The sequence below is a fragment of the Lipotes vexillifer genome, unplaced genomic scaffold (assembly GCF_000442215.2).
Source record: "Lipotes vexillifer unplaced genomic scaffold, Lipotes_vexillifer_v1.1 scaffold788, whole genome shotgun sequence".
Lineage (NCBI taxonomy): Eukaryota > Metazoa > Chordata > Mammalia > Artiodactyla > Lipotidae > Lipotes > Lipotes vexillifer.
Window position 1 is genome coordinate 282,702 of NW_006791862.1, and position 26,985 is coordinate 309,686.

The window sequence follows — 26,985 nt, forward strand, 5'->3', positions numbered from 1 at the left end:
GCGGAGCAACTAGGCCCGTGAGCCACAACTACTGAGCCTGCGCGTCTGGAGCCTGTGCCCCGCAACAAGAGAGGCCGTGATAGTGAGAGGCCCGCGCACCGCGATGAAGAGTGGCCCCCACTTGCCGCAGCTGGAGAGAGCCCACGCACAGAAACGAAGACACAACACAGCCAAAAATAAATAAATAAATAAATAAAAATAAAGGAATTCCTTTAAAAAAAAAAAAAAAAAAAAGAGCCTAGGTAGATTGATGCAAGGGAAGGGATCCAGCTCCCTTCCCTTGAGCTGGAGTTACTTTTCTGCTTGCCTATTAGATTGCTCCTCATGGACACCCTCCTAACACCTTTCTCCCCAGACCTGCTCACACTGGGTTCCTGTCAGCAGGTAAACAGTGTCACCATCCTTACAATTGCTCAGGCCCAAAATCTCGGCAGCATCTTCAGCCCTTTCTGCTTTTTCAGTGCTGTTCTCCATCCTGGTAGTTGCTAAGTCCTGTTGATTCTTCCTTTTAAATAGATTTCATTCACCTCTTCTTTTCCATTCCCACTACTCTGGTTATGACCCTTTTCATTTCTTATTAAGATTATTGTAATAGTTTCTTGGCTAATTCTTGTTACTTCAAGTCTTCTCTGTCATACCCCATTACCAGAGAAACCTACAGCACATTTTTTTAATATATATAAATCTAGATTGTTTTTAGTAAGTGTATTTCTTTTATTTATTTATTTATTTGGCTGTGCTGTGTCTTTGTTGCTGCTCAGGCTTTCTCTAGTTGCGGCCAGCGGGGGCTACTCTTCGTTGCGGTGTGTGGGCTTCTCACTGCGGTGGCTTCTCTAGTTGCAGAGCTCGGGCTCTAGGCGCACGGGCTTCAGTAGTTGTAGCACGTGGGCTTCAGTAGTTGTGGCGCGTGAGCTCAGTAGTTGTGGCGCACAGGCTCTAGAGCACAGGATCAGTAGTTGTGGTGCGGGCTTAGTTACTCTGCGGTGTGTGGGATCTTCCCGGACCAGGGCTCTAACCCATGTCCCCTACATTGGCAGGTGGATTCTTAACTACTGCGCCACCAGGGAAGCCCTACAGCACATTTCTGATCATTTCACTAGAGAAAAATGTATGACATCAGGGAAATGTAGATCTAAATCACAATAAGATACCCCCTCATACCCATTAGGATAACTATCGTAAACAAACAAACAAAAATTCATAAAATAACAAGTGTTGGTGAGGATGTGGAGAGATTGGAACCCTGGTGCATTGCTAGTGGGAATGTAAAATGGTGTAGCTGCTGTTGAAAACAGTTTGGCAGTTTTTCAAAAAGTAAGCGTAGAATTACTCTATGACCCAGCAATTCCACCCCTAGTTAGAGACCCAGAAGAGTTGAAAGAGGGACGCAAACAAATACTCGTACACCCATGTTCATAGCAGTATTATTCACAACACCCAACCCAGCTGTCCATCAACAGATGAATGGATAAGCAAAATGTGGTACATACATACAATGGAATATTATTCAGCCATAAAAAAGAATGAAATTCTCATGTGTGCTACAACATGATGAACCTTGGAAACATTATGCTAAGTGAAATAAGCCAGATACAAAAGGACAAGTATTGTATGATTCCACTTAATATAAGGTAGCTAGAGTAGACAAGTTCATCAAGCCAGAAGGTAGAATAGTGGTTACCAGGGGTTGCGGGGAAAAAGTAATGGGAAGTTATTTTTTAATGGGTGCAGAGTTTCTGTTTGTGATGATGAAAAAGTTCTGGAAATGGATCATGGTGATGGTTGTACAACATTGTAATGCCACTGAACTGTACACTTAAAAATGGTTAAAATGGTAAAATTTTATATTGTGTATATTTTATCACAGTTTAAAAAAAATCTCTGACTTTATACAGTACTCAAAATAAAATCAAACATTTTAAAGGCCCTCTATATTTTGCTTACTTTTTCAGTCCTATATCTTATATTCTACCTTAAATCATTTCTCTGAACACACTACAGCTCCAGCCTCTGAGACTTTGCTCAAGCTATATAGTGTGCCTCTCTTTAAGATTCAGCTCAAGAGATACCTCCAAAAAACTTTCCAAGATATAAACCATAAAATTAATCTTTTTCTTCTCATTTCTGTTAGTATTCTGGCCCTCTCACAGCCCTCAGCACATTCTGTCCTATGTTAAAGTTATTTGCCTGCATCTGTGTCTTCAGCGAAACTGAGCTCATTCAGGCCTTTCATGTAGTAGGCACCCAATAAATGTTCACTGCATTGAATCTAATCCAGCCCTCTCATTTTATGGATGGGGAGATTGGAATCCAGGGGAGTCACACAGTGACAGAACCAGGACCAGTTTCAAGGTCTTCTGTCTTCTGGCTCAAAAATTTTCTCCCTACACTAACATGCTGACTGTCATGCATCCTGTGGATGGTCAATCTGTGTTGATGGTGGATAATTCAGTATTGTACTATGGAAGAGATGCCACGGCCCAGGCTATAATTTTTTACTTTGTGTGAAATGTTACATGTTTTATCTGAACTCTTTGCACATAGGAAGATCCTGATATATTTTTGTTCTGTTTTCAGCTTCATGTTTCCAGTTGCAGGTGGAATAAGACCCCCTCAAGGTACGTGAAAGTTTAAGTTTTCAACTTTCATTTTTCACTATTATGTTTCTGAACTTGGGGATTAAGTGGGTAAAAAAGTTCTATTGCTGCCAAATAGAGTAAAATTTGCTTATAGTCTCGAACCTCTATGACAGCTTACTCTTAAAATTTCTCAAAAATTGTGTAATTTGGCAAATAAGAAGGATCATTCCTCATTTCTCCCAAACTTATTTAAGCATTATATTGACAGGTTATTATTTAATCTCAGAGATGAAGACTTTCAAGACAAAAGTATTAAAGAAACAGGTGACAAAGATGAACTGAGTTGTAGTTCTCTGAATGCCATCTTTCTCCTGTCTGTCTTCTAGATTGTTAGCTCCGTGGGGCAGGGGCTATGTCTGCCTTATGCTCGTCAGTATCTCCAGCACCCAGCATGTTGATAGAAAATAATAGGGTCTTTATAGATGCTTGTTGAATGAATAAATGAACCCCTTTAGTTATTTTATACTTATGTTTTCTCTATATGAATTTGGTCTTATTTTAATCATGTACATAAGAGATCACATATTCTGATTCCGTTTAAACTATTTTAAGTCTCAGTTTTATTCCTAACAGTTTCTCCACTAGGTATATCCCTTCTCTGTTGGTTTCAGACAAGGGCCCACCAGTACTGATTCTAGCTTTGTCTTCAAGGAAACAGTAGTGCAGGGATATAATCTTGACTCATGCTTCTGTGTCACTGGAACACAAAACTGATGAAAGAATATGTCTGCCCTTCTTTCTGTTCACTTCTCCCACTCCAGTGTGCCCCCCTCGTCTCCACAGGCCAAGCTGCTCTGAAAACCGGCCCTTCTCACAAAGCCAGTGTTAACTGGTTATGGTAGACTTGCTAGAGAAACAGAGACTCCTAGGTCACCAGTAGAGATGAATGATAAAGAGCAGCTCAGTAGCAGGTGGTCAGTGTCTCCATTTATAATCAGTGATGGAGGTTGAGTTTCAGGTAAATTTTTCCAAGGGTCAGTTGTATTCTTTTCATTGTGCTCACATTTATGCATTATTTAAGCTATCTGTAATTAGATGTGTCCCAGATTTAGATCAAATGGTTTGAGATCTTTTGTACTTTAGGAGGGCATTAGAGAGTTGTGTGTTCATTATTGTCGCTCGTCATTTTGCATTTTTATAAACTTTCAAGTAAAAATCTACATATGGAGCAAAGGAACAGGACAAGAAGAGAGCCCAGAAGGTTGCCTGATATTTTTTCTTCTGGAATTTGGAATTGTTTTCAAGATTTTTTTACAAAGTATGTTAGAGTGGACTTTTTGATCTTTTGAAGGCATTAAATTGTGCAGAGGTTATTTCTGAAAGTGTATACAAGGAACAGACAAGAAGAGTAGCTACAAGATCATTGAGTAGGTGAATAGGAGACAGGAGAGAAACAAGACTTGTTTTTTTACTGTGTATACTTCTATGCCGTTGAATGTTGTACCAAATCCTTGAGTTACCTGTTCAACTTAAATACACTTATGAAAATAAATAAAACTGTAGGTCCAAAGGCATAAGAGGGAAAACATCTTACTATGCTATATTCAGTCTGTGTGTGCTTTTTTTTTTTTTTGGTAAATTTATTTATTTATTTATTTATTTATTTTGGCTGTCTTTGTTATTGCGCGTGGGCTTTCTCTGGTTGCGGCGAGCAGGGGCTACTGTTCCTTGCGGCATATGGGCTTCTCATTGCTGTGGCTTCTCTTGTTACGGAGCACAGGCTCTAGGCACGTGGGCTTCAGTAGTTGTGGCACGTAAGCTCAGTAGTTGTGGTTTGCAGGCTCTAGAGCGCAGGCTCAGTAGTTGTGGTGTGTGGGCTTAGTTGCTCTGCGGCGTGTGGGATCTTCCCAGACCAGGGCTCGAACCCGTGTCCCCTGCATTGGCAGGCGGATTTTTAACCACTGCGCCACCAGGGAAGTCCCCAGTCTATGCACTCTAATTCTCCATGACACCTCAAGGCCTTCGCATTTGGTGTTCCTTTGTCTAGAATACTCTAACCAAATATCCTCATGGCTCACTCCCTTCAAGTCCTTGCTTAAATGCCACCCTTTTGGAGAAACCTTTTCTGACTATGAAACAGCAACCACTCCTTTCCCTGGCTCTTCCTTTCCCCCATCCCCACCTGATATTCACTTTTTTTTTTTTAATATGTCTCCCCCAATTACAGTGTAAGTTCCATGAGAGCAAAGACCTGACTTTGTTCAATGTTGTGTCCCTAGAATGGTGCCTGACATGGAGTAGGCCCTCAAATATTTGAAAAAATGATTAATATAAATGAATAGTTTGCCACTGATAAATGTTACGGACAAATGTGGTGTCCATGCTTCTGAAATTAAACTCTGTATGAATAACCTTGAAGGTACACAGAATCCACAAGATAAATATGTTATACTTTACCAGACCTTTGATTTTTTTTAAATCAAAATTTGATTTTAAAAAGTTCCTTATACTAGAACCAGCATGGATGTAATATGTTGTACAGTGCAAAATTAGGATGAAATTTGTGTTCAGGCTATGTAGGGATTTTGTTTTATTCACTGTTGCACACCAGGTATCTAGAACTGTGCCTAAAATGTGGTAGGCATTTCATATTTATTAAATCCCTGAAGGGACGTAATCTTTATTCTCCTGTACTCTTGGGAATACTTCATTGGAAAAGTTTGGGATGTACTGTACTATAAAACATACTTTCATGTTGGTTTTCCTGCCATTGCATTATATACTTGGCGTGCTGATAGCTGTTTTGTGGTGTTATTATTAACTATTCGTGTAAGGAAAGAGAAGAGGAATATCATTTCTTTGAGCATATTAGGTATTAAACAGTTTCACAGGTGTGAAACCGAGGCACAGAAAGAAGTTAATCAAGTTGCTTAAGGTCCCAAACCTAGCAAGTGACATTTTTAGTTGGCTTCCAGAGTTCATGCTCTTAACTACTTATGTATTAAAAGTAACTTAATTAGTGTTAATTAGTATTAACTCTTAACTACTAGTAATCTGCTGCTGTATAAAAATTACCCCAAAACTTAAAGAAAATAAACATTTTACTGTTTTACACTTTGTGTGGGTTAGGTATCTGGGAGTGGCCTCACTAGGTGATTTTGGCTTAGGGCCAAGGAGATTGCATTAAAGATGTCAACTAGGACTGTAGTCATGGGAAGCTTTGATGGATTTGGTAGATTTGTTCCCCAGATGGCTCACTCACATAGATGGCAAATTCGTGCTGCCTTTTGGCAAGAGATTTCAGTTCCTTGCCACATGGATTCTCCATTCCCCCTAGGACTGCTTGAGTATTCTCATGATGTGGCACTGGGTTTCCCCAACGGGTGATCCAGGAGAGCAAGAAGGAAGCTGCAGTGGTTATTAGGAACCTTGGGGGACTTCCCTGGTGGCCCAGTGGTTAAGACTGCGCTCCCAATGCAGGGGGCCTGGGTTCAATCCCTGGTCGGGGAACTAGATCCCACATGCCATAACTTAAGAGCCCACACGCCGCAACGAAGATCCCACACCCGCATGCGGCAACTGAGACCTGGTTGTGCGCAGCCAAATAAATAAATAAATATGATAAAGAGAGGGAGGAAGGGAGTGAGAAAGAAAAGAAAAAAGAAAGGGAAAGGAAGAAGAACCAGCCTTAGAAGTTACACACCGTCATTTCCACAATATCCTATTGGTTATTCTGGTCCGCCCTATTCAGTATGGGAGGGAAGGACAAGGATATGAATACCAAGAGGCAGAGATTGCTGGGGGCCATCTTGAAGGCCAGTTAGGCCATATTGTGTATTTTTTAAGTATGCACAAAAATTCTGTGGAATAGGTATTATTATCTTCATTTTACAGATGAAGTTTTGTAACTTGCCCAAGATCACATAGCTAAGTAAATGATGGAATTGGAATTCATACTCAAGTCTGTCTCACTCCAGAGCCTGTGCCTTTTCCTCTATACTGTGCCACCTCCCAAGTAACAAGTCCTTTAGATGCTTATGGTTTTAAGAAAATAAACTGTAAAACACATTGACCTTAGTGATATCTTTATGTTTTTTCAGCAGGTCTGATGCCGATGCAGCAACAAGGATTTCCTATGGTCTCTGTCATGCAGCCTAACGTGCAAGGCATGATAGGAATGAATTACAGCTCTCAAATGTCCCAGGGACCTATTGCTATACAGGTACTTGCCTCTTTAGCCAATGTTTGCAAAGTTATCGTTTGTTGTTAACTGTCTGTGTTCTAAGAGCTACATACTAGGAGCTTAATGTTATATTTAGAAATAAGTGTAGTCTGCATCTTAGGTGGCTTCCTTCAAAATAAAATGAATATATGTTTGTAAGAGAAAAAAAAAGATAAATCATTTAAGAAAAATCTGGTGACCTCTATATTTGATTACTTACTTAGAAGAATTATAGAATGGCATCTTGGAAAGTTTAGGGACCTGATGCCGTGAAATCACATTGTTAGAAGAACTCTGCTGTTCTTATGAAGGGAGCAGTATTGTCATTTGCAAGGCTTAGATACTGCTTTATATTGAATTGTCTCATCTAATCCCCATAACAATTTTTTAAAGAGGTGGTATCTCCATTTTTCTGATGAGGAAACTGAAGTGTTGTGAGGATGCTCAGAGCATAGCCACGATTTGAACCTGTGTCTTCAGTAGGTCTGTTACTTGACTATTTATACATTGAATTCTCTCTTGAGAGCATCAGAGAGCCATTGACTGGTATAAAGCGTGGAATGACGCAATCATAATTGTGTTTCAAAAAGATCATTCTGACTGCTGATTGGAGAGTGATTAGAAGGAGAGGGGAGAGCGAAAGTGGATGTAAGAAGAATCATTAAGAGGCTGATGTAGTGAGAGCAGGTGAGATGTTGGCTTAACTTAGGGTGGTAGCAGGTAGGTGCAGAGATGGATGTTTTTGAGAACTTCTTAGGAAATAAAATGAAGAGAATTTGATGAAGGATTGGATGTTGAAAATAAAGGAGAAGGTGGTATCACATTGATTCCCCGTTTTCGGCATGAGCCACTGGTCATTTATTAATAAAAGAAACACCAGAAGAGATTGTTTGCTGGAACATAATTGTTGATTTTTAAGGACCCATGAAATATTCAAGTGGGGCTGTCCAGAGACAATCAGTTGACCTGGCACTCCAGATTTTTCACTCTGGGTTGAAAATTATAGATTTGGGAATCATGCACACATAGAAGGTAATTGATGCCATAGGGGTGAACTAGAACATCCAAGAGCCCTGTAGATGGAGAAAATAGTCCAGGATAGAGCCTTCAGAATTTCAGAGTTTAAATCTAAGGGAGTGAGTTGCAAACAGAGGAGATTGAAGAGGAACAGCCACAGAAGGTGGTGGGGTTGGGGGGTGGGGGGATTAAAGAAAAAAAACATGGGTGTCAGACAGACCTAGCTTTGCCACTTACCTGTAAAACGGGGATTTAATAATAACCTGCCTGTACGGTTATAGAAAGAATTGAAAAAGGAATTATATAAAGCACTTGGAAATGTACCTGGCACACAGTGAGCAGGAAGTGGCAAGAAATTTTTATTTCTTATATTGTTAATATCAGGACTGATCTTTCCAGTGGCATGACACTATTTCATGTTCTGTTTTTAATATTTGTCTGACTATGTTTCCATGCTTTCATTGGCTCACAACCCCCATTTCTGTCTAAAACATTCTTTCTTGAATAATGGTAATAAGCAGTAATAATAATAATGACCACCATTTGTTGCTTACCTGTGCTATATTCATTGTGTGCATTATATCATTCAGTCCTCATAACAACTCTATAAGTAATATTTTTATTCCCATTTTATAGATAAGGAAACTGCAGTCAGAGAGATTCAGTGCCCTGTTCAGTGTCATACAGCTTGTTTCAGAACAGAGACTGAAGCCAAAGCTGTCTTACATTTTGGAGCCTGGGTTCTTAATTACCAGTGTTTCCCAGCCTTTAGTCATTTGAGTATCACCTTCATGATTTTTGGCGTGTATTATTTAATTAATATTTTTAATTGGTTAGGTTTGCAGCAAATTCTTAAAGGAATCTTTTCTTGTTAAGTAAGTAGTAAACCTCATTTGTTATAAACAGAGGGTAACCAAAAAATAAATATGATGAATCAAAACAATATTACCAAATTCTAGCTAGGTACTGTTACTTATTGGAGTTTATAAACCTCATGTTTACTTTCTCTTTGTTTAAAAAAAAAAAAGTAAATTATGTCTACAGTTTACCCACAAATGGTTCAGCAAAAGAAAAAAAGAGTGTATGTATGTGTAGAAACAGAGCAGGGACTTCCCTGGTGGTCCAGTGGATAAGACTCCATGCTCCCTATGCAGGGGGCCTGAGTTCAATCGCTGGTCGGGGAACTAGATCCCACATCCCACAACTAAAGATCCCGCGTGCTGCAACTAAGACCTGACGCAACCAAACAAATAAATATTAAAACAAACATTTAAAACAAAAAACAGAACAAATAGGGCAAAATGTTAATATTATATTGTTCTTCCAGGGATTCCCTGATGGTCCAGTGGTTAAGAGTCCGTGTTTTCACTGCCAAGGGTGTGGGTTCAATCCCTGGTCAGGGAACTAAGATCCTGCAAGGCCCTAGGCACAGCCAAAAAATTTTAAAATAAAACAAAAAAATATATATTATACTGTTCTTCCACATTTTCTGTAAATTTTATATTTAAAAAGGAGAATTTAGGTAAAAATTAATAACACTTAAAATGAGACATAAATGAGAATCTGAATGAGAGTTGCAGGGGAACTGAAGAGAATTTTCCTGCTAGCATGCTGAGCTTATGTCCCTGCGTAGCTGGTCGTGATCATAGATAGTGTAAATTAAAGCAAATAAGGTTGTTTTGTTTTGCTTTTGTTTTGGTTTTAGAATTGGTGAGTGAAATTGATAGTATCATGATTTAATTAATAAGTACAGCCTAAGGAATGGGCTTTACCCACATTGGTAAATTATCTTCTTCAAGCATGATACCCTTTTAAACCAACTAAACTGAATCCAGGAGTCAGATCTTTGGCTGACTCCGAAGTGTTATATTATTGAAAAAGAAAGAAAGAAAGAAAAAAAAGTCAGTCACAAATAAACCAGAACAAAAGGATTTTGTACTATTAATATTTTAAATGCCATATATTTCATTTTTACCTAATTATTTAAAATTTTCTATTCCTGCATGTTTTATGTATATATTAGTATAATAGCACATGTATATAAATTATAAATAATGGGAGTTAGCAATCAACTTAAGTTTAAACCATTGTCATGTCAAAGTCATTTAAGCAAATAAAGCTTCTATGTTGTATGTAAAGATTTAGGAAAACTTCCAAATCATTCTTTATTCACCTCCAGTAAGAAGAAAATACGAATAAATTGAGCTTTTGTAGGTTTTAAGTCCAAGTTACTCAGCTTTCACTAGGTTATGCTACAGAAACAAAAATCCCCAAGTCTCAGTGACTTACAGAAACAGATTTATTTCTCATTTATGATACGTGTCATTTATGAGTTAGCTGATTCAGCTGCATGTTCTCTTTATTGTGAGACCCTTACCAAGGACATCCCAGAGATGGCCAAACCCTGTGATGTCTTTTAAAGCTTTCTCTCAGAGGCAGGATTTATCAGTCACTTCTCACAAAGTAGTATGACTCAAAACATCATTAGGAGAGTATACCAGGAGGAACGCACACCACATAGGGATGTGTCATCTTATAGTAAGGGCAGCAAGTAATTGGAAACAATCTACCAAAGAATACCATGTGTTTCTAATTAAGATTTAGTAAACTTACCACTGAATCTTAACAACTGATACAATTTTTAGGGGTGGGGGCGGTGGGGGGCTTGTGGGATCTTAGTTCCCTGACCAGAGATTGAACCCGTGCCCTCAGCAATGAAAGCGCAGAGTCCTAACCACTGGACCGCCATTGAATGCCCACAATTTTAAAATCATTAATTTTCACATTAAACGTTTTATAACTTGCGTAATTATCTAAAAAAAACTTTTTTAAGAGTTTGAAACAACCAAAACCAGTAAGGATCTCTAACATGCAGAAAAACAATAAGAAAGTGAACTACCAGATTTGATGTCACCCAAATAATTTCCCTGAGTATCAGGAGTTTAGGATTAATGGTTCTAAAGTAAAGAAGCCAAAATCTTTTTCTTTAACCGTATTCTTGCTGACAGGCATTATACTGCTTGGAAGCTGCTCACTGTTCTTAAAGGAGAAACTCATTCAGGTCTTATTTTTCTCCCTCAAACTTAATAACCTGAACCAACCACAGACATGTATGAGGAATACCCATTATTCTTTAGTCACCCCTTAAATGTTTGAAGGGTGCACTTTCAGATAAAAGTCAAAGATGAAAATTAGTCTTGGTTGCCGCATAGCCCTCCACTCCCCCAAACTCAGAACACACTTCACAAGATTTAGAATAAATTTTAAAGTTATTATTCAAAATATTTCAAGTATATAGGGAAGAATAGACTATATGATGAACATGTGTGAGGTAATTGCACAGCTTTATCAAAACATTTTTCGTTAAACTTTTAATTTTGAGGTAAATGTCTGTACACATGTACATAAGAAATAATACAAAGAGATCCTTTCCCTGTTTCCCCCAGTGGTAACAAGTTGCAGAACTACAGTATAATATCACAGCCGGTATGTTGGCATTGATACAGTCAAGATACAGAACATTCCCATCACCCCAGGGATCTCCTCATGTTGACATTTTATAGCAAAATTCATCTCCCTCCCACTTCATACCCCCCAACCCTTGTCAATCACTAATATGTTTCCCATTTCTATAATTATGTGATTTCAACAATGTTACCTAAATTGAATCACTAGCCTTTTGAAATTGGCTTTTTTTTTTGCTCTGCATAATTCCCTTGAAGTTCATCCAAGTTGTTGCGTGTACTTCATTTTTATTGCTGAGTAATATTCCATTATTGTGTATATACTACTGTCTGTTTAACCATTGACGCATTGAAGGTTGTCTGGGCTGTTTTTTACTTTTTAGCTATGACAAATAGAGGGTTTTGTGTGAACATAAGGCTTCATTTCTCTGGGATTAACGCCCAGGAGTGTGGGGTGGCATGGTATTTGGATGTTTAGTTTTTACAGAAACTGTTTTCTAGGGTGGTTGTACCCTTTTACATTCTCACCAGCAATATATGAGTGATCCAGTTTCTCTGCATCCTTGCTAGCATTTGGTGTTGTTATTTTTTATTTTAGCCATTCTGATAGGTGTGTTGTGATATTTCATGATTTTAATTTGCATTTCCCCAATGACTAATGTCAAAAGAAAATTCAAGGAGCTCTACTTGATATGAGTATTTTATTGGGCAAGAAACAAAGTATTCCCCAACAGGGAGACCTCAAACCGCAAGTGCTTTCAGCACTTACAGTTCATTAGAAACATGAAGGAGTACATTGTGTTCTACTGTGGTTATTTTCTAGAAACTTTCCTTTTCATTGCTAAGCTTACTTGTTTGTAGTTGATTAGCTAGGAAACTGTAAGGTCACATTGACATGAAGAAAGCTTAGGTTTTGTTTAAAGTCAGAGTCAGCATTTCGAGGAACTCAGGACAGTGTTACATTTTGGTTACTGTGAGCCTTTGGTCTAGGGGTATATTCAAAGTGCAGCCTCCATATTGGTTTCTCTTTAACACTAATGATGCTGGACATCTTTTCATGTGCTTATTTGCCATGGTTACATTCTCTTCAGCAAAATGTCCCTTCCTGTCTTCTGTCCATTTTCTTGTTGGGTTTTTTTGTTATCTTACTGTTGAGTTGTACATATTTTCTCCCAGTCTGTAGCTTGTTGTCTTAGTCTGTTCAGGCTGCTATAACAAAATACCAGAGATTGGGTAGCTTATAAACAACATAAGTTTATTTTTCACAGTTCTAGAGGCTGGAAGTCCAAGATCAGAGTGCCAGCATAGGGTGAGGACCCTCTTCCAGGTCACAGACTTTTAGTTGTATCCTCCCTGGGGGAAGGGACTAGGGAGCTCTGTGGGATCTGTTTTTAAGAGCACTAATCCCATTCATGAGGCTTTGTCTCTCACGACCTAAATCACTTCCCAAAGGCCCTACCTACTAATACCATCACCTTTGGGGGTTAGAATTTCAGCATATGAGTTAGGGGGAGACACAAACATTCAGACCATAGCACTTGTCTTTTCATCCTCTTAACAAGGTCCTTCTCAGAGAAAAAAGTTTTAATTTTGATGAAATCCAATTTATCAGTTTTTCACTTGATAAAACATGCATTGCTATAAGTCTGAGAATTCTTCGCCTTGCCCTAGATCCTGAAGATTTTTCTCATATTTTTTTATTTTTTCTAAAAGTTTTACATTTTACATTTAAGTCCACGATCCGTTCTTAGCTTTTGTACAAGGTATGAAACTTTGGTTGGGGTTTATTTTTTTGCCGATGGATGTCCAATTGCTCCAGTACCATTTGTTGAAAAGGCTGTCCTTACTCCATCAGAGTGCTTTTGTATTTTTGTCAAAATCAGTTGGGCATGTTTATGTGAGTGTTTTTCCAGGTTCTCTGTTCTGTTCCATTGACTTATGTGTCTACTAGTCTTGATTACAGTAGCTATGTAAGATTGATTCCTCCCATGTTTTCGCCAACTTTATTGCAGTAAAATACACATAACATAAAGTTTACCACCTTAACCATTTTTAAGTATACAGTTCAGTGGTATTAAATTCAGTCACATTGTTGTGCAGCCATTACCACCATCCATCCTCATAACTCTTTTCATCTTGTAAATCTGAAACTGTACCTATTGTATAGTAACTCCCCATTTTCCCCTCCTTTCAGCCCCATGCATCCACCATTATATACTTTAGGTCTTTATGTTTTTTTGGGTTTGGGGTTTTTTTTTGGCCGCACTGCGCAGCATGTGGGATCCTAGTTCCCTGACCGGGGATCAAACCTGCGCCCCCCCCGCACTGGAAGCGCTTTGTCTTAACCACTGAACTGCCGGGGAAGTCCCTAGGTCTTTATAATTTTGATTACTCTAAGTACGTCATGTAAGTAGAATCGTACAGTATTTGTCTTTTTGTGACTGGTTTATTTTCACTTAGCATAATGTGCTCAAGGTTTATCCATGTTGTAGCATATTGCAGAATTTCCTTCCTTTTTAAGATTAACATTCCATTGTATGTATATATGACACTTTGCTTATCCGTTCATTGGTCTTTGGACACTTGGGTTGAGTCCATGTTTTAGCTATTGTGAGTTATACTGCTATGAACACGGGTGTACAAATATCTCTTTTAGACTCTGCTCTCAATTCTCATTATAGTTTTGATTTGCATTTCCCTAATGATTAGTGTTGAGTATCTTTTCATGTGCTTATTGGCCATTTGTATATCTTTGGAGAAATGTCTGTTCAGTTCCTTTGTCCTTTTTTTAAAATTTATTTTATTTATTTATTTTTGGCTGCATTGGGTCTTCATTGCTGCCCACGAGCTTTCTCTAGTTGTGGCATGCGGGGGCTACTCTTCGTTGAGGTGCACAGGCTTCTCATCATGGCGGCTTCTCTTGTTGTGGAGCACAGGCTCTAGGCGCACGAGCTTTGGTAGTTGTGGCTTGGGGGCTCTAGAGTGCAGGCTCAATAGTTGTGGCACACGGGCTCAGTAATTGTGGCTCACAGGCTCTAGATTGCAGGCTCAGTAGTTGTGGCACACGGGCTTAGTTGCTCTGCGGCATGTGGGATCTTCCTGGATTAGGGCTTGAAACCGTGTCCCCTGCATTGGCAGGTGGATTCTTAACCACTGCACCACCAGGGAAGCCCCTTTGCCCATTTTTGAACTGAGATTTTTGTTGTTGAGTTTTAGGAGTTTCCTGTATATTTTGGATATTAACCCCTTATCATATATGTAATGTGTAAATATTATCTCCCATTCTGTGGCCTGCCTTTTTACTCTGTGGATTGTGCCTATTAACATACAGATTTTTAAAATTTTCATGAAGTCCACCTTGTCTATTTTTTCTTTTGTTGCCTGTGCCTTTGGTGTCATATTCAAGAAAGCATTGCCAAATCCAGTATTATGAAGTTTCTGTTCTATGTTTTCTACTGAGAGTTTTATTGTTTTAGGTCTGATCCATTTGGAGTTAATTTTTGTATATGGTGTTCGGTAAGGGTCCAGTTTTGTTGAAAACCGCCATTTGTTGAAAAGACTGTCGTTTACCCATAGAATGGTCTTGGTACCTTTGTCAGAAATCATTTTGACCCATATATGCAAGGGTTTATTTTAGGGCTTTCTATTCTTTTCCATTGGTCTATATGCCTTTATGCAACTACCATTACTGTTTTGATTACTGTAGTTTTGTAGCAGGAAATCAGGAAGCCTGAGTCCTCCAGTTTTCTTCTTTTTCAAGATTGTTTTGGCTATTCAGGGTCCCTTGAGTATGAATTTTATTTTATTTTATTTAAAAAATTTTTTTTGAGGACTTGGTATACTGTTTTCTTTCTGTTTTTAATATATTTTTTTCATATTTTATTTATTTTTGGCTGTGTTGGGTCTTCATTGCTGCACGTGGGCTTTCTCTAGTTGCGGAGAGCAGGGGCTACTCTTTGTCGTGGTACGTGGGCTTCTTATTGCGGTGGCTTCTCTTGTTGTGGAGCATGGGCTCTAGGCACACGGGCTCAGTAGTTGTGGCACACAAGCTCAGTGGTCGTGGTGCATGGGCTTTGTTGCTCCGCGGCATGTGGGATCTTCCCGAACCAGGGCTTGAACCCGTGTCCCTTCCATTGGCAGGTGGATTCTTAACCACTGTGCCACCAGGGAAGTCCCATTGAGTATGGATTTTAGGATGGGTTTTTCTATTTCTGCAAAAACATCACTGGTATTTTTATAGGGATTGCTTTTGTAGTTTGCTTTGGGTAATATTGACATTTTAACAATATTAAGTCTTCCGACCCATGAAGCATGCATTGTGTTTCTATTTATTTATGACTTCTTTCAGTTCTTTCAGCAGTTTTTGGTAGTTTTCATTGGATAAATCTTTCACCTCCTTGGTTAAGTTAGTTCCTAAGTTTTTGTTTGTTTGTTTGTTTTTTTGATGCTAGAATTGTTTTTGTAATTTCCTTTTTGGATGTTCTTTTTTTGTGTATAGAAATGCACATGATTTAAAAACATTATTTTAATGTCAAGTTTTTTCTAGTGGTACATACCTCACTTTCTTAGTGCTTAGGGAGAAATACAATCTGAAAGCTTTATTTCCATTTAATATTTGAATAATATATTTTTCTAAGTTCTAGAACAGTCCATTTTTCATTTAATTTTGAGCATTTTATGCCTTTTTTTTTTGGTGGGAAGAGTAATTTTTTCTGCTGACATTCCTTCACCTCTTTTGGCTCCCACACCCGTATAGCGAGGTTGGCTCATGATTTTTGTGTGTTGACTTTGTATCCTGCCCCTTGATGAATTAGTTTATTAGTTCTAACAGCTTTTTTGTGGAGTCTTTATGATTTTCTACACATAAGATCATCATCTGCAAACAGATCATTTTACTTCTTCCTTTATAACTTGGATGCCTTTTATTCCTTTTTTTTCCCTAATTGCTCTGGTTAGAACTTCCACTACTATTTTGAATAGAAGTGGTAAAAGTGGGCATCCCTGCCCTATTTCATTTTTTTCTTTTTGGCCACACCGCGCAGCATGCGGGATCTTAGTTCCCCAACCAGTGATTGAACCCGTGCCCCCTGCAGTGGAAGCATGTAGTCTTAACCACTGGACCGCCAGGGAAGTCCCCCCTGCCCTATTTCTGATCTTAGAGAAAAAGCTTTCTGTCTTTCACCTTTGAGTATGATGTTCAAAGTGGGTTTTTCATATATAACCTGTATTGTGTTGAGGTAATTTTTTTCTGTTCCTAGTTCGTTGAGTGTTTTTTGTCATGAAATGCGGTTGTATTTTGTCAAATGCTTTTTCTGCATCCATTGAAATGAATATGTGGTATTTACATGGATCATTTTTCATATATTGAACCAGCCTTGCACTACAGGAATAAATCCCAATTGGTCATGGTTTATAGTCCTTTTACTATGCTGCTGAATTCTGATTGCTGGTGTTTTGTTGAGGATTTTTGCATTAGTGTTCATAAGGGATATTGATCTGTAGTTTCTTTTCTTGTAGTGTCTTTGTCTGGCTTTGGTACCAGGGTTATGCTGGCCTTAGCATAACCTCTCTCCTCTTCAGTACTTTGGAAAAGTTTGAGAAGAATTGCTATTATTTCTTCTTTAAATGTTTGGTATAATTCACCAGCAAAACCTTCAGGGCAGGGCTTTTCTTTGTTGGGAGATTTTCATTACTGGTTCAGTCTCATTAGCTATAGAAGCCTGATTCCTCTCACGTTGTTATTATTTTCAAAATTGTTTTAACTATTCTAAGTTCCTTTGCCTTTCCATAAAATTTTAGAATAATGTTGTCTAGATCTACAAAAGCTCTTGCTGGAGTTTTGGTAGGAATTACATTAAACCTTTATATCGACTTGGGGGAAATTGACATCTTTAATATGAAGATTCTTTCAATATATGAACATGATATGACTCTCCATTCTTAGGTCTTTGGTTTCTTCATCAGCATTGTATAGTTTTCAGCATACAAGTCTTGTGAATGTTCTGTTAGATTTACATCTAAGTATTTCATTCTTTTGAGTAATTGTAAATGGCATTATATTGTTAATTTCTGCGTTAATGTGTTCATTGCTAGTATATAGAAAAACAAATTGATTTCTGTATATTTGTCTTGTAACCTGAAACCTTGCTGAACTCACTTATTAGTTCTAGGAATTCTTGTGTAGATTCCTCTTGATTTTCTACTTAAACAGTCATGTCATCCTTTTATCAAATTTTAACCTGCCATATTTGCTTCACATTTTTTAAAAGACTTTAACAATATAGGTATAATTTTCTTCCTCTACTTCCCCAGAGATAGTTATCACTGTCATGAATTCACTTTTTATTGTTTCCATATGTATTTTGTACTTTTTTAAATATATGTTTGTATATTCATGAATGTTATATAATATTTTCTAGGTTTTAAATTTGTATGTGTGTTCCCTTTTGCATTTGATTTTTTCATTTAACATCGTTTTTCTCCAAGATTTATCCCAGTTGTGGAATGATGCCAAGTTTGTTCATATAGCTGCTAGTAGTATTTCATTGCATGAATATATATTCTTCTGTTGATGAATATTTAAGTTGCTTCCAATTTTTTGCTCTTTGTTTTGATTTTATTGATTTCTAAGGGTTCATTATGTATTCTGGATTCTGACCTTCGTGGTTATTTGTGCTGTCAATATCTCCTTCTAGTCTTTGGCTTGCCTTTTAATTTTGTTTATGGTGTCATGTTTTATAGAAGTTAAGTCAGATGGATAAATCATTTCTTTTATGGTTTGAGCTTTTTGTGTCTCATCTAAGACATAATCCTACCCTGAGGTAATAATGATATTCTCCTGTATTTTCTTATTAAAAAATTTAAAGTTTCTTTTTATATATAGGTCCTTAACCTACCTGGAATTGTTCTTTGGTATCAGTGTGAGGCTGAAGGGTCTAATTTTATTATTTCCCATTTGAGTAGACAGTTGTCCCCCAAACCATTTATCAATAGCCCATTCTTTTTTGTGCGGCATGTGGGATCTTAGTTCCCCGACAAGGGATCGAACCCATGCCTCCTGCAGTGGAAGCGTGGAGTCCTAACCACTGGACTGTCAGGGAATTCCTCTCAGCAGCCCATTGTTGTTTTTTTTTTTTTAATTTATTTTTTCACTGTGGTGGCTTCTCTTGTGTGGAGCATGGGCTCTACGCACGGGCTTCAGTAGTTGTGGCTTGCGGGCTCTAGGCACGGGCTTCAGTAGTTGTGGCTCGCGGGCTCTAGAGGGCAGGCTCAGTAGTTGTGGCGCATGGGCTTAGTTGCTCCGCGACATGTGGGATCTTCCCGGACCAGGGCTCGAACCTGTGTTCCGTGCATTGGCAGGCGGATTCTTAACCACTGAGCCACCAGGAAAGCCCAGCAGGGCATTCTTTGCCTGTTGATTTCTAAGATTACTCCTGTAATGTCAAATTTCTTTATATGCTTTGGATTCGTTTTTGAGCTCTTCTATTTGTCCCATTGCTATACCTGTCTATCTCTACATCAGTAAACACCTTACTGTCTTAATTGTTCTAGCCCAAGATAAGCCTTGATATCTGGTAGTGTGGATCCTCCTTTTTCTTTTAAAGAATTAGAGCTATTCATGGTCACGTCCCCTTCAGTATAAATTTTGAGATAAGCTTGTCAAATTCCATATAAAACCTGTCGTGATTTTGATTGAAATTGACATTTTGGGGACTTCCCTGGTGGCACAGTGGTTAAGAATCCGCCTGCCAGTGCAGGGAACACGGGTTCGAGCCCTGGTCCGGGAAGATCCCACATGTTGCGGAGCAACTAAGCCCATGCGCCACAACTACTGAGCCTGTGCTCTAGAGCCCGCAAGCCACAACTACTGAGCCCGAGTGCCACAACTACTGAAGCCCACGCGCCTAGAGCCCCTGCTCTGCAACAAGAGAAGCCACCCAATGAGAAGCCCGGGAACCGCAACAAAGAGTAGCCCCTGCTCACCGCAACTAGAGAAAAGCCCGCGCGCAGCAACAAAGACCCAAGGCAGCCAGAAATAAAAAATAAAATAAATAAATATTAAATAAATAAATAAAAATTAAAAATATATATTTTAAAATATTAAATAAATAAATAAAAATGAAAAAAAAAGAAATCGACATTTTTACTCTTTTAGTCTTACTGTCGTACCTCTCCACTTACTCAAATCTTCAGTACCCTTCAGAATCCTTCAACTTGGGGTGAACTTCTTTTAGTCTTCTTAGTAGTTTATTGGATGTATCTCAGGTTTCTGAGTTATTTCTTTTGCTGTGTTATTCACTAACTGTATAGCTAAGGATTAGTGTCTCTTAACCTTTTGGTTTATCTAGATCTCAAAAGAATGTATAAAATTAGACTCTATGAAATGTATAAAGTTACTTTTCAGGAGAAGGAGAAACACAAAATGCCATTTAGCAAGTTTGAATCTTCTTGAAGAACAGAATTGTATAAATAGAAAGATAATATGCATAATAACACCTTCTTTCATTCTTTATTATTTTTGTGGAATGTCTCATTTTGTCTTTTAGCCTATATGATTTGGGTGGTTTCTTTTGTGTTTTGTGTGCCTTGAGTAAACTGAGTCAAAATTTAAAAAAGAAATTTTAATCCCTTACCACAAAGAAGAAATGGTAATTATGTGACATGGCAGAGGTGTTAGCTAATGCTATGGTGTTAATCATTTTGCAGTATATAAGTGTATCAAATCAACATGTCGCACACCTTAAACACATACAATATTATATGTCAGTTACATCTCAATAAAACTGGAAAAAATAAGGAGCTGATTAAATTATAGATTGGGGAGGGAAAAAAAGAAATGTAATACTAGGACTCTGGCACTAATTTTTAGCAGCAAGAGAACCACAGTGTGATTAAAAATAAGTATGCATAGCCATTACTACTCAAGATTTAGAATAGGGAGTGTTAGTAACTAAGCAATATTATTTGGAATTCCAGTTATAAAGTACTAGAAACCATTCATAAGCCTTCCAGGCTGCTAGTATTTATTGAACAGGTATGTGTCTGAGCACATGAATAGAAACAGAAAAAAAATTTTTTTTAAGTTTGAATTTTATGGTGGTTGTTGGTAGCTGGAGAGGGAGCATAGCATAATGATGGAGAACATGGGTTTGGGGACCAGAAGCTGCCTGGGTCTAATCCTGGCTCTGACACTTGCCAGTAATGAGTGAGATACTTAACTATTTTCTGCTTCAATTTCCTCATCTGTAAAATGCGAATAATAGTAGCACCTACTGCATAGATTTGTTGTAAGGATTAAATTAATTAATACATGTAAAGCACTTAGAAAAGTCCCTGGAACATAGTACAGGCTTCATAAGTGTTATTACTAAGGTCTTCTTATTGATCATCATCAGAAATATCCCTAATTCTGATGATCTTACACATATATTGAGAAAAATGTATGTAAATGCCTAGTTCTATAGCTGACATATGGCAAGAACACAGTAAAATGATACCTATAACTATTGTGTTCTTTTTTCTTATCTAGTTGCTTAATTCTGTATTTGCTTGAGGAATCTTATTTTGTTTCAGAAAAATATTGAATCATTACTGTTTTTGAAGGTGTTCTGTCATTAGTATTGTTTCTAATGTATAAAGTATATTTCTAATGTATAAAGATAATTATTTCTATCGTAGCTGTTATTTACTTATATGTACTAGACAGTGTTCTAGGTGCTTTACACATATTACATTACTTCTAGACCTTAAAACAATCTTCCACTGTCTCGGTAAAGGTTCAGAACAAGAAGGTGTTTTGGATAAGTTCAAAAGAAATACTTTTTTATTTGAGGGAAACAGTAACATGATTTCTGTTAAAGGAAAATCAGACAAAATATACTTTAAGGCAAAAAGCCTTAAAAACCTGGAGGTAAAGAGGATATTTCATTTTGATGAGAGATTAAATTCACCAGAAAGATCAACAGTTTGTATGCACCTAATAACCTGGCCTCAAAATGTATAAGACAGAAACTGACAGAAAAACAAGGTGAAATAGGCAAATCCACAATCAGTAAAGATAACAGGTTTAAACAACCTTCTTAACAAGCTTGACTAGTGGATAAATAGGACACTGTTCCCAACAATTGCAAAATACACTTTCTTTTTAAGCAAACATGGAATATTTATTAAAATTGAAATATGCTGGGCCATAGCAAATCTCAAGAAATGTCAAAGGGTTGAAATCTTACATAGTAGGAGTCCTCATAAGACTCCTGCATTGGGGATCCATTTGAGATCTGTAGTCAGGAATTTAAGGTGAATCATCAAGGTTTTTTCCTCCAGCAAGGTTAAATGGTTTGGTTGTAAGGATAAGAGAAGGTGATTAGTTGACTAACCAGGAATGAGGTTTCCCAGGAGACCATACCAAGGAAGCCAGAGGTAAGGGAGCTAAGGATGTTTACAGAGGCATTTAATATTGAATCCTGGAGTCTAAGCTGAGCAAGAAGAGAAGTGAGGACATGATGAGGATGATGGACAGTGAGAAAGTGGTAAGATTAATGGATGGGAGGGAGGTATTAATGAAATAAGAGAATTGCTGGAGTACATGAGCTGGAAGGATAAAAGGTGGTGGTCAAGTGTTGGGATGTTTAAAATCAAGATTTTGGAGATGATGCAGTTACTGGGGCGGATGATCAGGGGAGATGGCCGTGGAATGGGAAACTGGAATGGTATGTTGGACATGATTGTGATGAGGAGACCTGAAAGGCCACAGTGTTAGATGAGTCATCCATATGATTATTGACATCACCAAGAGCAGTTCAGGAGTAGAATGGACCATAGCAAGGTTCTGAAGCCTTTAGTTGAAGAGTGAGGGAGTTGAGGGTCAGTAGATGACATAAACAAGTTAGGATAGTAAATGATGAAGTCTGATGGCAAGAAATTAAAATGTGTTCAGGTTTTTGAAGGAAAAGAGGAGAAAAAGGGTTTAAGGAGAAGCAAGGAGGAATATTGCCCGTCTATAGGAAATGTTGGAAGAAAAGTAGCAGTCTCCAAATGAGAGGGCTTCCAGGGACAGCCAAGTTTCAAGTTAGGGAACTGAAGGGGAACTTTTCAGGGAGAAGGTTGAATAACACAGGAATTTTCACTCAGTAAAAATTATCCATTGCCATCATTTTCATCATCATCATCATCATCATCATCATTATTCGTATTAGATTTTGTGGTTAGCTGTTGTGTAATACCATTCTTACTTCTGGCCACTTCAGTAAACTTTATACTGTTGTATTGATAGGTCATTTACTATTGATTTTTTTTATTATTGATATTTTCTGTAAAAGTTTGGATAGTCAAGCCTATGATAATGAATATCAAAATAATCATTATCCTATCATATTGGAAAATCATGTTTAATCTCATTTGTTTAGTCTCATTTGTGGAATAACTACCATATGCCAGGTGCTTATCTATTGCTGGAAATACAGAGTCATGTAAGATATGATACCTCTTCTCAAAGAGTATGGATCAGTAAACTCACCAGATATAACTTGTGAGTTGTACACATACACAGCCTTACACACACAGACTGGAAGATTTTACATGCACACCCTCAGACTATTCTAGCAGTGGTGGTCCCCTTGAAGACATGAAGGAAATGGAAGGGGCAAGGTATTAAGGGGAGCTTTTCATTTTTAGCCTGTGTTCTTTGAATCTTGTATTTAAATGCATTTATATAGTTTGTTAATGAATAATATTAAATATTCTATTAAAATGCCTTTATATAGTTAATTAATTAAAAATAAGAAAATTTATGGAAGTTACAGTTTTTCTTTGTAGTAATTAAAAGGAGAAATTGTGGGGACTTCCCTGGTGGTCCAGTGGTTAAGACTCCGTGCTTCCACTGCAGGGGGCATGGGTTCAATCCCTGGTTGGGGAACTGATCCTGCATGCTGTGCAGCGCAGCCAAAGGAAAAAGAAAAAGGAGAAAAGGAGAAATTGTGTTTTTTTAAGCTTAAGTCTTTGTCTGTTTTTTTCTAGGCAGGGATACCAATGGGACCAATACCAGCAGGAGGAATGCCTTACCTGGGACAAGCACCATTCCTAGGAATGCGTCCTCCAGGCCCACAGTACACTCCAGACATGCAGAAGCAGTTTGCCGAGGAGCAGCAGTAAGAGATCTCAGGATGCAAGGATAAAGATACATGATAGCAATCAATTTTAAAATTGTCAGGTGATCTGTAGTGCAGATTTGAAGCTCGGTGCCTTTACGGCACAGTCACGATGCCTTTAAAACTCTTTAAAATACTCTTATTATTTAAAAGTTTAAAGCCAGAAGGGACCTTAGAGATCCTGTAATTCAATCCTCTGACTTTACATCTGGGGAAAGTGAGGTCCAAAGAAATAAGCAAGTGTCAGCCTGGGTTACACAGTTACCAGTAAGACCTGGACCCGAGTGCGGGCTTCCTGAGTCCCAGAACCGCTGCTCTTTCTCATGTATACTGCCCCCTCAAGTAGAGGTTTCTTTTTTGTATGCAGAGCAAAGAGTGTTTTTATTTCGTCTACCTCCCTCTCTGTTTTTTGTAATTACTTTGAATGTAAAATGTTGTCTCCTCCCCTGCAAATTAGACAGGAAATAAATTCACGTCTATAATTTAGGTAAATCACTTTTTAGACTTATTTCATATATTTGGAAATTAATATAGTGGTGAAATAGGATTGTCTTCAGAAAATTAGATATAATTATCAGTGAAGTTTTTAGTTCTAGAAATGCAAGATGACTTTGTAGAAGAAATATGAATATAACAGTTGATAATCCCTGAAGCTGGCTCTTTACTAGATTGTTTTTCCTTCAGAAAACGATTTGAACAGCAGCAAAAGCTCTTAGAAGAAGAAAGAAAAAGACGCCAATTTGAAGAGCAGAAGCAAAAGCTCAGACTTCTGAGTAGTGTGAAACCCAAGGTAACGTATTCCGGCACACAGCATACCCCCCCGAATGTGCCTCTTCTAAGTCATTAGTGGATTTTGTTACGTGGGCACCAGTGCAAGCTGAGGCTGTGGTTGATTTGTTTTGGTTTTGTCTAAGTCCGAAAGCAAAGGACTTTTCTTTTTCTGTAAAGATACTTTATTGTTGAAGGGAATGGGATAGCAGCCATTATCTTCTCAACTCTTGTTTTCTGCCTTTGGAATGCTTGTAATCTTTTCTTGGGAAACATTAATACTGGATACTTAATATCTAACAGCTGTAGCCTAAAGTATTTCTAAATGGGCCTTTTAATAATCTTCTTTAGAGTGTTGTTTTACTCCTTCGCTTTATGTCAATGTTTTTCTGACTTGGAAAATTCACTATCCAAAGTATGTGGTAAAAATATTGTAAGTTGACGAATATTTGCACTTTTCTTTCAACTTATGTGGATTAGGACGAAGTGTGAGAGACAAGTGAAGGAATATATATACATTTATTGTCTCCCAGACAGGAGAGAAGAGTAGAGATGATGCTTTGGAAGCCATAAAAGGAAACTTAGATGGGTTTTCCAGAGACGCTAAGATGCATCCTACTCCAGCATCACACCCTAAGAAACCAGGTAGTTTTAATTTAAAAATTTTCTTTTGTTGGAAGGTGACTTATAGTCCCTGTGTGTTTAATTGACGATTATGTGTGTGTGCCGAGAGTGAATGTTGAACAACTCCTTCAAGCTAAGTACAGATTTGGATGTTTTAAAATTTACAGTGGGTTAAGAGCTCTGGTCTAGACAATCTTGTGGGGGAGGAAACCTCTTTGTCTTCTAGTAAATGTCAGTATGACAACTTGTAAATCTTCTGTATAAATGAATATGCTAACGTTAGTAAAATCCATTCACTAAAAACAAATGTAATAAGCAAGTTTACCATTTCAGCCTCATTATTTTAAAATAGTTTTACTTTTGATGTACTAGTTCAGATTTTATTCAGTGTGATGAAACTTACAAATTTTCTAAATGTCTCCTTTAAAAAGTCATGGATTTATATGTATAAAATAGATAACTAATGAGAACCTACTGTATAGCATAGGGAACTCTACTCAGTGCTCTGTGGTGACCTAAATGAGAAGGAAATCCAAAAAATAGGGGATATATGTATATGTATAGCTGATTCACTTTGCTGTACAATATAAAATAACACAATATTGTAAAGCAGCTAAACTCCAATTTTTAAAAAAGTCATGGATTAAATAATATTTCTCGTGAAATTTTAGTTTTTAAAATACATTCCTTTGTAGTTTTTATTTTCATTTACCATCAAACAAGCAAAAGAAAACTACCTAATAGAGCAGGGTAAAGAGATATTTCTGGGGGGTTCTTGGCATGTGTTTTAAACATTTAGCAGTTGAAATGAGCCTTATCTTCACATAACTGTTACCACATCCTTTTTTTAAATTTGATATTTTGACATTCTCAGCTGATTTCAAGAATAACATACCATTAATACGTGAATAGTTTTCATAAATCATTCAGCAAGTGCTATTTTCTGCAGGCATGTATTACATTGACAATTTTTATAGGTACCTTTTATAGGTGATATCAGGAGGACATAATCTAATATTGGCACAGTAACGAGTTCTTGACTTTCTGGGACAGCTTTGCCTCTGTGCTATTAATTTCACTTGCTAGATTATATACTCAGATTATCGTTACAAACATATGCCCCAAAGTAAAATATATACTGATATTGAAAAGGGAATGGATATTAGCAATCAGAATGAGTTCAGAAAGGAAAAACATACCTAAAAATGAAAATTATAAGCTGAATAAGCTAGTCAGTAAATTTTAGTATAGTCGTTGTGATGGTAAAACTGGACCCAGCATGGAACCTAATTAGATAAAGGAGAAGAAGGCAGAAAGGAATGGTCATTGTTAGGTCACATACTTTTCTATCCATATAGAATGGCCCCTTTGGACAACTGGGTATGGTTTAAAAACTTCATTGTTAAGTAACAAATTGGTGTTTTGATGTTCAAGTAATCTCTTGAGTTCAGTCAACATGTGTGCAGTTAGCTGTTTCTAGTTAACTGCTTCATGCTTCGCTAGAAAAATAGTTTTTTGAAGCAAGCCCAAGGAATTTCCAGAGCTTCTCCAGCTAGGGTCTTAAACCTAGGCCTAAAGTATGTAAAAAGTTTCCAGCCTTTCTACCACCAGAGGCATAAACGCCCATAGACTGTTTACCTTAAAATATTGAATATACAAACTGTACCGCATAATTTTTATACTTCTTGTTAATCATATATATATATATATATATATATATATATATATAGCTACAAGAGTTTCTAAGCCAAAATATATACCACATAGAATTAACATAATTCCAGTCAAATGCAAAGAAATTTTTAGCCTAAAAAAAAAGAAAAGAAAAAAAGTTGGTTTAGCCTAAACAGTCAGCTAGTATATCCATAGTAGCTGTCAGTTTTGCATTGTTACTGTTTTCTACCAGTACTGATCTGAGAACCCAAAATGAGAGCTTAAATACACACTCTCAGTAACCATTATTGGGAGAATTGGGATTCATTATGACATGGCTTTTTTTAAACAAAATTCATTAAGGCAGTAATTTTGCATATTCATTTTGCATCTTTCATAGAACTTTAATGCTTACAGGCTTTATTTCATGGATCCAAAAGAGAAGCATATAGTGTCCCCATTTTTCAAATGAGAGCCTTTTTTTTTTTTTTTTTTTTTTTTTTTTTTTTTTT

General features: G+C 37.4%; 1 protein-coding gene across 1 annotated transcript in view; it reads left to right on the top strand.

Annotated features, from left to right (window-relative positions):
* SYNRG (synergin gamma) overlaps positions 1–26,985 on the top strand; it is a 92,699-nt gene that overhangs the window by 5,084 nt on the left and 60,630 nt on the right. The window contains 5 exon segments of the mRNA XM_007464882.1: positions 2,578–2,618; positions 6,683–6,801; positions 23,298–23,428; positions 24,113–24,218; positions 24,730–24,841. Coding sequence (XP_007464944.1) covers positions 2,578–2,618; positions 6,683–6,801; positions 23,298–23,428; positions 24,113–24,218; positions 24,730–24,841 — 509 coding nt within the window.